Consider the following 12,298-nt stretch of genomic DNA (forward strand, 5'->3'; position numbering starts at 1 on the left):
AGGCATTGTTGGGCCGATATATTTTGTCGACTGTCAAAATTTTATGCTAAAAAATAATCCGTTTTAAATTTTTTCTACTATAGATAGTTAAAAATAAGTTTATTATTATATGGTAGATTTTTTTTGTTCATTATTAATTAGATTTGTGTAGTTGAGATTGTGAAAGGACAATAAAACAAAAAGAAGAAATAGAAAGTTTCAAGTCTGTCCACTCACCGGTTTTGCCTTAAGCTTTAGTTAACCAAAAGACGCCAATCAATTCAGCTTAAAGATTTTCCAGAATAAACGTATAATACAAACGCAAAGTACAATCGAAACGTTTCAACAGTCAAAGAACAATCTAAATAAAAGAATTTCGCTTTCACAATAGAGAACTCGGAACTTGGAATTGAAACACTTGAAATACAAGAGATCTCGTCGCGTTCCCGCCACGCAGTAGGTAAACACCTCTTAAGACTTGAAGCAATATTTCAAAGGCGTTGTAAAGCATCAGGTGCCTCATTAGGAGAACAAACAGACACCAGGTAATAGCAAATTTTCGGGGCATTAATAACGTCTGGCGCAATTACTAACTAAATTCATTAGCAGATTGGGGTGTAGCATAAATATTTAGCAGCCGGCTCTAATACATTAGAAGGCAGAAGCTATCTGTGAATTATGTATCAGCGTATGGTACAAGTGAAACGAGATCAAAGGTCGGTTGTGGTACAATTGAAACGAGATCAAAGATCGGTAGATTGTGTCAGAAGTCTATTAGAATCCAAAACTAGTTTTTTGAATACTTATGTTATAAAGACATAATCATCATCACATCAGCCGATGGACGTAAACTACCTGCTTAATATACGAAGGTACTTCAAAATTTTATAACCAACTAACGGCCTCCTGACATATTTCAAATTGTCAATCCATCTTGCTGACCAACGCTGTCCTTTAATTTACGGGGTCACCATTTCAATAAATAACTGTTTGTTTAATAGACATTTTCATTTTATTGGAAGAACAAATAAACCAAATATTAAGTAAATTTTATATTTGACGGCCACGTGGCGCAGTGGGTACTGAGTGACCCTGCTTTCTGCATCCACGGCCGTGGGTTCGATTCCCACAACTGGAAAATATTTGTGTGATGAGCATGAGTGTTTTCCAGTGTCTGTGTGTATTTATACATTATATAAGTATTTATATGTAGTATATAATTGTATATTAATATTATAATATCAACTATCTTAGCACCCATAACACAAGCTACTCTGTATGCTTACTTTGGTTCTATATAGTGATGTGTATTGTTTAAGTATATTTATTTATTTATTAGCTAAAATGCATGTTACCAGGAAGTTTGATTTGACAAACACAGTGTTACTATCACATTTATTACAAGTTCTTATTTAACTTATATTATAGGACTCTAAAGGTGATTGCAAATATAAGAAAACTAATGTAGAACAAAGGTTATGATTCACAACACTTGTCAGGACAACTTAATTAACAAATTAAACTGTAACCAAAATAAGACCCTAGAATGGCAGAGAATGACCTTGAGTGGAGTCACGTACTTGTGAACGATGTGTGTAGGGTTAAAGGCGCCTTTTACTGATATCAAACACTCCCCTTTTCCACTCAAGTCACTCTCCCCGCCTATCCCAAGTAACCCATAAAGAATTACACAACAAGAGATGTGGACGACTCGAACGCCACGAGCACACTGAAGCCGACACTAGATCGAGCGACGTCATATCTGTCACAGACTACTATTTACAACACTAAACGGCGATAACACTTACCCTCCTAAAATGGCATGAGAACTGTGAATCAAACCTTAGAAGTTAAACTGTAACGTTTAAAGAAGAAGTTTAAAGTGCGATTACACCGATTACTTTATTTACTTGCGCAATTTGACGGCCTCCGTGGGGCAGTGGTATGCGCGGTGGATATACAAGACGGAGGTCCTGGGTTCGATCCCCGGCTGGGCAGATTGAGATTTTCCTAATTTGTCCAGGTCTGGCTGGTGGGAGGCCTCGGCCGTGGCTAGTTACCACCCTACCGGCAAAGACGTACCGCCAAGCGATTTAGCGTTCCGGTACGATGCCGTGTAGAAACCGAAAGGGGTGTGGATTTTCATCCTCCTCCTAACAAGTTAGCCCGCTTCTATCTTAGACTGCATCATCAGAGATTGTAGTCAAGGGCTAACTTGTAAAGAATAAAAAAATAAAAAAAAATATTAGTGTGAGTTAGACTGTAATGTGATACTAAGAGGCTGGTTTGATGATGAAGTTAGGACTTATAAGATAGTTTTGAGATTTTTTTTAATATTCATTTTGAAGTATTGGTACAGGCAAATTTATGTAACCAAACACCGCTAATCGCTTAAGACTTGATCTCTATCTACTTGTACAGAATTGACTTTTACATACAATGAATAACATACATGAAGATTTTGGTAGTAAATAAACTAAGTTCGTATTCGAGTTCGCGGGATATTGATTAGGGAGGGTACAAGATTGTTTTACTTTGGGATTTGCCAGGCGCCAGGGAATATTGGGGGTACGAAATATTGGAATCTCTGGGAAATGTTTAAGTAATAATATTGTGAAGCAACTTCCCTTTGTGAATGGTTTTGATGTTAACGCATGTGAAGAAAGAAAGCAAAATATTTTCATAAGAACATACGCGGAATACGTGTACCTGGTATAATATTGAGGTTTATTATTCTTTCATGGTAGAACATTATACGATATTTACTACTGGCGAATGCCTACCACTTTGTCTGCATAGAAATTATATACTTTTTAATTTACTTCTAATAAGGTTACTTAGAAAACAATAAAGTCGGTGAAATCTGTACTTCTGTGAAAATGTACTTTTGTTTTCTCCCTAGGGGAAATTGATTTTATTCTAAACTAGCGGACGCCTGCGACTTCGTCCGCGTGGAATTTAGTTTCACAAGTCCCTCGGGAACCATGGATTTTTCCAAAATAAAAAGTAGTAAGTAAGTAAGTAAGTAGCCGAGGCGTGGATTTCAAATCCATGGATTTCTTTAGGATAAAAAGAAGCATATGTGTTAATCCAGAGTAAAATCTATTTACATTTCAAGCCTAATCGCTTCAGTAGTTGCGGCGTTAAAGAGTAACAAACATCCAAACAACCATACATCCATACAAACTTTCGCGTTTATAATATTATAGTACGATATGATCATCTACTTTCAATATTTAATAAAATAAAACCATTTGATTGAGTAAAGAGTACGCCACATCACCAACAGCGTAGGAAAGCTCGCTATTCTTGAGTCAGCCATTGACGGTCAATCATTCTCACGTTTCTGCAACGCAAACGGCAGCAAAGAGGTTTTATAAGTCGATCCCTCATGCACGCAGCGACCAATACACGATCAGTTATAGTCGTGGGTGCTGCAGAAACGTGAGAATTATTGATCGTCAATGGCGTGCATTGGATATACATAAGTATAAGTTTCAAAATACGCGGCCGTGGCCATGGCATAATTACTTTTTATCATGTAAAATTTAATTATATTTAGTTCTGTATTATAAAAATCAAAAGTATATTTCCCGAATAAAATTATGTTTTGCTCAAAGTTTTAATTCACTTCTATACCAAAATTTATCAAAATAGATTGAACAGTTCAGGCGAAAGAAAACATTAAATAAAATCAAGGGCATATAAACGATGTATAAGTATATACGATAAAAAAGGACTTAGTGATATTAACGAATAATCAAAAACATTGGGACCAATGTAATAAACATAAAGCCAAGAACTATAGAGACAGTGTTAATAACATTAAGATACACACATGCTCACATGCGTATTGTATGCCAAAGATAAAATAAAGGCTTTTGTCCAATATATACTCGTAACCTTCGTATCTTTCAATTCGAGTCACAATAATCTCGGCTGCTTAAATATAACGTCACACCCTTGTCAAGCACATATGACCGGCACATTGGATTAACTATGACAACAATGACTGTTTTATGGTCTATACCTCTCTATCTATAGTATCGTGTAAGACAGAGAGAGATAGAGATGTACTCGAAACACATACTGTTGAGTTATAAAAACACTACAATCTTAAGTTATAACTCATATTAAAACTGTAACAAGTCAAATTCTGTACATTTGAAATAGTTTGAAAATATCCTCAATGAACAAGAAATCGAAAAAAATATATTTTTTGCTTCAGTATCGATTGTTTATCCTTCAATAATAATTTTCAAAATATCTTCAACGTACCGAATTTGACCTGTTACAGTTATATTATAACTATATAGATAAAAGGAAAGAAAGTTATCCGATATTCACCCGTAGGGGAATCGCAGATGTCTGCTTCTAGTAAAGTAGTATAAATTGAGTGTCTGTAGATACTTTAAATAAATTGGTTAATTTGCATTGGAAATATTATACACATCAATATTCGTGCTGATGAACTTGTGAAATTTTCGTTTAAAACATATTTAATTTGGTAAACTGCAGAAGTTTTTTTTATTTATTATAAGCGATAAATATCCATTTAATTAAAATTCAGATCAAACGGATACTGCGCAGTTGAACATTGCAGGATCTCAACATCTCCTGCTGGTCTATTCACTAATTTAGTCTTTATTAACAACCTATTAAAATTAACATTAAATCAACTGAGAAATCTATCTACCTACTGTATGATATTCACGTCAGTAGGTGCCGGGTGACAATCTCAATTTCATATAATGTCAACTAACATACGTCAAAGTTAGTGAATTGGCCTTGATGATTTTCCGGTGTGAAATGTTCGTAGATGACATTTTACTGGATGTGGGTGTCATTGTCGCTTGATTTCGTCGTATTTTTGCGAATAATAGTAAAATTAATCACTATCAATAACATTTTATATGATTGCGACTATTCAGTCACAATGCACGATTCGTTCTAAATATAAGAAGTGTACAGATTTCACTTATTTGCAATGTAAAACATTCAAAAGTTGCAGGATCCGGAGAAGTCGTCCTAAATCGTTCGAGGGCGTGATTCAATTCTCAAGAAAGATGCTTTAAATTCCGATCGGGCGATCCTATTCAAGGGCTGACAAAAGGGATTTGATAAGACTAATATTTAAGTTATACGAACGAAAATAAAAAGCGTTGATTAAACCGATTATCTTGGCAACCCGTATTTCTTAGGGTTCCGTATATTTGGGTCTGTCTTTCTTTCCCTTTTTATAATAAATGTCCCTATAAAATGATATTGAAATACTCAAGCTGTAAAAGTATGAGAATTTTCTTTTTACTATAAACTTTTCGAGTTAAAACGAGTTAGATACGTCACAAATAATTATTTATCAAAGACAATATTTGCAATGTAACTTTTAAGAACCTACAGATTTTTTTAAGCATACTTAGTATATAATATTATTTGTTTTACAAACATACAATACTTTATTAAAGTTAACACTAAAGTTACATAAAAAATACTTAAGTAATAAGTAATAATTAAGTAATCGCGTAACATACTCGTCCATATGAAAAGATTTACGAGTAAAAATATATACTGTCGAAATTTGAATTTGATTTTCTACTTGTAAGGCACTTCTATGATGTGCCGGTGACGGCGGGAAATGACTGCGCGCGGGGAGCAGAGGGAAGGACTGCGCGGGTATGAAGTCGTGCGAGCGGGGCATCGCTACCTCCCTCCCGGCCCGCGAGGACCATCGGGAGTGTTGTAAACGAATTTGCCAGCACAGTACAGCCATTATCCCTCCTTGAAGGACGGTACATCAGTGGATGTGCAGGGCCTGAAACTTAGCATTGTTTTTTATAGCGGATTATGATTCAGAGGCTAACGATCCTCCTCCGATAGACACAGGAAAGGGGAAAAAGATAATGATTTTTTATCAAAGTCTTTTTGTTAGATTTTGAATTTTCTTTCCGTAGTACATATGATTTTATTTGTCGGACAAGTTGTAAATTGGAGTGTGACAGCCCTGTTTCTGATGTAATAGCCTTTGGGATGAGTACATACAGAATAGATGGCTAGGATTCTCTTAGTATTAGAAATCAGTTTTAACAAAAATGAATTCTGAGCGGAAACAACAGAGTTCAATTTTGAAAGAAAACGTCTGAAAGCTTGATTCGAACAAACGAAATCTAACGCTTGCCTTATAAGCAAAAGTATTTCTTTGGCAATTGAATAGATTTATTTTACTGGGTTTGCATATTTGTCGGATAGCTGTTTATGTAAACTACTGGGGTACTTTTGTTTATTAGATCATGTTATTTTTATCCACAAAATGCTTAAAATATAAGAATTAACATAAGTTATCTGCGTCTGTTATGGTTGAGATGATGTTAAGTTATCACCATACATCAGATGAATCATATTATTGTGGTATAGTTATCAGCCTATTTTACGGCGCTAATAAAAGAGAAAGAGAGCTACATCTTCATCGGGTAACATAGCCATCCCTACATAATATATTTTCATCCCATAATCCCATTGGAATGGGAAATACGCGGGTAAAACCGAGGGGCATCTGCCATGAGCTCATATACCTAAGATACATGGGTGTTTTAAAACAAGGTAAGGACCATAAGCTCACACCATAGAAATCCAACAAAACGAAACATATCATAACACAAATAATATGAGGTTAACATAATTTTAGTAAACAATATTTTGAGAAAAGAAAATATTAAACAAAAAATTATGTTAGACATACGTAATATATTGGATAGAAGCAGGCGTTACTTTGCGGACGTTCATCTTGATTATATAACGATTTATTTATTTTGCTATCATCCGCGAAAAGCCGACGAACCCATGCGACAACATCACCCAGGTCCGACAAAATACTCTCTACGTACGTTTCACCCCGAAACCGGAACATCCTCAGGAGATGTTGACTCTACAACGTGCAATTGCAAAGATTACACGTACGAGGATAGCAAAATAAATGAATCATTATATATCGGTTTAAAGATATTTATTTCTCCAAAAAAGAACGTACTGTTCACTTAACTTAGAGTTAACATATCGTCATTTTTGCAGACAGCATGCATTATTGTAACAAAATTTTAATTACATTGTTTTTTCAATATTTTGTCCAAGTTTGTGAGGATGTAGGATTTAATCGATTTCTTGAATGCTTTTATGTTGTTTAACTCCTTAATGGAGTTTGGCAGATTGTTATATAACTGAGCACCCTCACATAATATGTTTTTATTTCCATAGGTTTTTGTCCGTGGTCGCCAAATATTGATTTTATATTTATTCCTGAGATTGAGTTTGTTAGTCCTATGCTTAAATGTTATAGTAGAATGTAGTGTGTTGGTCATGATTTTTTTAATTATGAGACAGGTATTGTATGTGTATAGTTGCGTGATATTGAACAGTTTTGTTTTAGTGTAAAGATCTTTTGTTGGTGTGTAAAAATTGTAATGAAATAGTCTTGATCAATTTGTTTTGTGTGCGTTGTAATTTGTTAAGATGTGTCTGTGCAGTTTCTATTAAGTATTCCAAATGTGGCTTTGCTAGAGCGTTATATCATTATATATACGTAGCATAAACATGCTACGTATATATAATGATGCCCTAAGTGAAGTATATAAACATAGCTAACGTTTTTACTGAAGTGGCACATTCTCGTAGCTCTAAGCTATGATGAAATATTAGCTAGAGGCGAGATGTGACAAGGCAAGGCCGCCGTAGCACATTTCAATATTAGCTGAGTAAAATACTACACTTAGTTTGTAGGTACTATATTCAAAGATAATATTATATAAACTAGCGGACGCCCGCGACTTAGTCCGCGTGAAACTCGATGTAAACTTTCAACTACCTATCCTAACCCTATCCTACCCCTACCCTACCGCCTATCCTACCCTACCCTTCCCTACCCTACCCTACCCTACCCTACTCTACCCTACCCTACTCTACCCTACCCCTACCCTACGCCTACCTTTTCCTGAATTTTTTGCTACAAACCTCACGGAGCTCGAGATCTTTCCAACGAATGCAAAACCGTGGAAATCGGTTCGTGCGTTCTGGAGTTATAGCGTCAGGAAGGAAAACCCGACTTATTTTTATATAGTAAAAAAAAGAAGATTTGTCAGTGTTCTCTAACGAAAGTTGACATAGCGAAATAATATCCTACTAATATTATAAACGCGAAAAGGAGATGGTCCATTTCAGGTCCACTCTTGTACGTATCATTAAAATTTAAAAAATACAAGGATCTTATTAAAATTTATTAAAGTGAATAAATGTAACTAAATAAAAAGAAATAAATAAAATTAAAACCCAAGTTTTTGAGTTATATCAAGATGGCGCCCTTAGAGCGACTATGACATGACAATTGACAGCAAATGTCAAATCGATTACTGCATTGAAAACGTCATCAATCCGCCATTATTACCCTAATAGTTTTGCATTTCTTGGGAGATAATGAATATTATTTCGAAAGAATTAAAGTAAATTCGTAGATTTGTATTATCAAAAATAGTTAAAAAAAATATTTTCTTTTATTTCCGCCAGGGTACAATGACTGGACCTGGCCTCCATACAATTTTGGGCCATCTCCTTTGTAAGGATGTTTGTTTGGATGTGTGTAACTCTTTAACGCCGCAAGTACTTAACCGATTTGGCTTAAATTCAAAACGAAGATACATAATATTCTGGATTAACAAATAGGCTACTTTTCATCCCGAAAAAATCCATGGTTCCCGCAAGATTTGTGAAAAGTGAATTCCACGCGGACAAAGTCGCGGGCGTCCGCTAGTTATAAATAAAGTTAATGTCCTGATAGAACAAGATGATCTGATAGCGTCACGCGACAACGCTTAATGCAGCAATTAATGTATTTAATGTAGGTGGAATTTCAAATTTCAGAAATTAATTAATGAAAATCTTTTCATCTACACTGCCTACTAATATTATAAAAGCGAAAGTTTGTATGGGTATTTGTTACTTTAAAGAGTAACAAACATCCATACAAACTTTCGCCGCAACTACTAACATTGACGAGTCTGGCATGTTTGTAGATGACACTCCCATGGTATACGGGCGACGAGGGGAAAGACTATCCGCGCAGTCTTTCCCCTTGTGAAATCGTGCGTGCGGGGAAGTGCAGTGCATCAGTCATGGACTTTTCATTCATCGCTATCCGTCCCCCGGCCTGCGCAGACCATCGGGAGTGTTACGAACGAAGTTGCCAAACTATAGCACGAGTGATTTTTGTGATAATAGACAGCACAATAGCACGGCTTACCCTTGTGGTAATTAACATTACCATACGACCTGGAAGAATGAAGAGCTTTGTGATACAATATTCAAAAAAAATCAAAATTTATTTATTTTAATTAGGTTTAGTTTACAAGCAATTTTGAAAGGTCAGGATTATGTCATAATTTAATTTAATCTAATGGTGGTAATAATAGTCGAAAACTTAAAATTAAAGTTACGAGGGTTCCATCGCCTTGGTCCAAGATGAGCCCACAACAAACTCAGCCAAGGTTTGAGGTTTTATATTAAGTAGATTACGAAATAAGTAGAAAAAAAAAGTTTGTTATAATAGGTATTTATATAATTAATCAAAATAGAGCAGTTATTGCTTGTAATCAAAGAAGGAACTGCCTAGTGACTTTACGCAGACATAATTAAAGCTATATGAACATTTTGCCAACAGAACAGCAAACTCAAATATACTGTTTGCTGTAGCCAAATAACTTCTAAGGCAAATATTTGCCCCAGTACGCTAGTAATATGCCAACTCTGTCTGCGTGTGTCCCATTAAGGACAACGTTTGTAATATCAATAATATTAAATGTAATGGTATTTATTTGTTTAATATTTGTCTACATTGCTTAGGATCTTTTATACTGCCTCAAATTTTGACGACCTCCGTGGCGCAGTGTTAAGCGCGGTGGATTTACAACACGGAGCTCCAGCTTCCTTCCCTGGTTGCGCCTATTGAGGTTTTCTTAATTGGTTTAGGTCTGGCTGGTGGGAGGTTCCAGCCGTGGCTAATTACCATCCTACCGGCAAAGACGTACCGCCAAGCGATTTAGCGATGTCGTGTACAAACCGAAAGGGGTGTGGATTTTCATCCTCCTCCTAACAAGTGAGCCCAATTTCATCTTAGGTTGCATCATCACTTACCATCAGGTGAGATTGTAATCAAGGGCTAACTGGTAAAGAATAAAAAAAATTGATTTGATTTTAATTTGGTAAAAATTTTAAGTATAAGGCAATTTAGCTTTTGGCAATGCTATCCAATGCCCATTTATCTGAAAATGTTTTAGCAGTTAATATAATTTGTCAAAAATTGTCTACAAAAAAATATGCAATATCTATAATTATTATCAGCTAGTTAATAGGTATGTTTATAATATACTAAATATTTTAAAATAGACTACAAAATCAATTAATTATTTTCATATTTTGAGCTATAATTATAGAATAAGAAAAGTGTATTGAAGCTGGTCAAATGCATGATCAGTTATAGAAATCGCACGCCTTATTCAAACATTTTTATTTACTACATCCGAATATTCGATGTTTACGAAACAAAAATTTACTCATATTTATGTAGGAATACTCATAGGAAAAAAGAAAATAGGAACGGAAATATAATAAGTACTTATAATAAAACTGTAGCACTTCCATTTCTGTACATTGAAGATATTTTGAAAATTTAAACATGCGATAATATTAATAGAAGGGAAATAAGGGTTGAAAGTTTACATATATTTTTAAGCGCCCACTAGTAATATAATATAACTTTGGACAGCCAATTTTAATACTAAAGTACATACCTATGCGTCAAATAATAAGTAGTGACTTTTAAACAAATAACATACATACAGCCGAACATAAGACCTCCCACTTTATTTGGATGTCGGTTAATGACATTTAATAAATTTTGAAACATTTCAAGTTTTAAATGGTCTTTTTAATTGTAACAAATAAAAGATAATAATTATCTCTGAAGAGATTGACTTTAGAAGTGGGAAACTGAAAAAAAAGGAGTTGTATCGATTAAGAATAGATTTTCTAAATTGCGAATTATGCCTATTGAATAAAAGAAACTACCTATATAATGATTTATTTATTTTGCTATCATCCGCGAAAAGTCGACGAACCCATGCGACAACGTCACCCAGGTCCGGCAAAATACTCTCTACGTACGTTTCACCCCGAAACCGGTTTCGCGAATGATAGCAAAATAAATAAATCATTATATAATCATGATGAACTTCCGCAAAGTAACGCCTGCTTCTATCCAATAGAAACTACCTAGTTATTTGTATCTTCGAATGAAGCGAATCATATAATAATAATCGAACTTTATTAAATTACAAAGAAAGAAAGAAATATCTTTATTTTTAGGCAGTGCCACACATTACAATATTAAATTCTAAATATATAGCTTATAGCTAGAACAATAAAAGAAGAACGCCCTGCAATATGTGGCATAACCTAAAAAAAGGCCCTAACTCAGCATTTTGCTACATACTTCCTATCCAAAAAGAAAGTATGCAGCACTGATTTGATCTTATATAAATAGTAAATTAAACACGAACTTTTATTTCTTTTTCAGGTACAACGGGCACATTAAAAGACAAATTTGGTTATGGCCAAATGTAAGTATAAATTGACTTTTTCTAATTAAGAGTTTGCGGAACACGCTAATCTCTAGATCTATCTGGGGGATGTGAAAAACTATTCTTGAAATTGACATAATATTAATTTTTACTTTAATCAATGTTAAAGTAAAAAGTAAATCAATATATACTCTATGTTAATTATTGTCTAATTGAAAATTGTAAAATTTGTGGTGTTTTAGGGCCAGGGGTTATCTCTGGAACTCCAAAACCGATTTCGATAATTCAGTACAGTATGAATTAAATACTAGAAAGCCACGGTATTGGTGAGTGCCAAAGACTATATTTTATATTTCCGTATTCTTACGGGAACGGGAACTACGCAGGTGAAACCGCGGGGCGTCGCGGCTTGACTTTTATATTTCCAAGGCCATCATTCGCTAAAAATCGAGTAAATATGGTTTATTCGATTTTTTTAGCAAACAAAAACCGCTGCGTTCTGCGTTAAAAGGTAGCCAATCGTCCGGTTACTTTATTTGTATTGCACTTTAAATAAGTACAATCAATGCTTTTAGTCGATGTAACGGGTTTTTATAAATTTATTTCCATAACGCAAAGCTCTGAATTTAAAAATTTGTTTATACACCGAAGACTAGATATTTTTAATCTGGTTGAAAACAGCGAAACTTGTAAATATTAAC

The 12,298-nt window shown here is 34.6% G+C and overlaps 1 protein-coding gene across 1 annotated transcript in view; it reads left to right on the plus strand.

Moving 5' to 3' along the window:
* The window catches only part of LOC128198685 (cell adhesion molecule Dscam2-like), a 206,012-nt gene that overhangs the window by 88,411 nt on the left and 105,303 nt on the right, over positions 1-12,298 (plus strand). The window contains exon 5 of the mRNA XM_052885134.1: positions 11,594-11,636. Within this exon, the coding sequence (XP_052741094.1) occupies positions 11,594-11,636 (43 nt within the window). The remainder of the gene's footprint in view (positions 1-11,593; positions 11,637-12,298) is intronic.

The sequence above is a fragment of the Bicyclus anynana genome, chromosome 2, assembly GCF_947172395.1.
Source record: "Bicyclus anynana chromosome 2, ilBicAnyn1.1, whole genome shotgun sequence".
In the NCBI taxonomy this organism is placed as follows: Eukaryota; Metazoa; Arthropoda; class Insecta; order Lepidoptera; family Nymphalidae; genus Bicyclus; species Bicyclus anynana.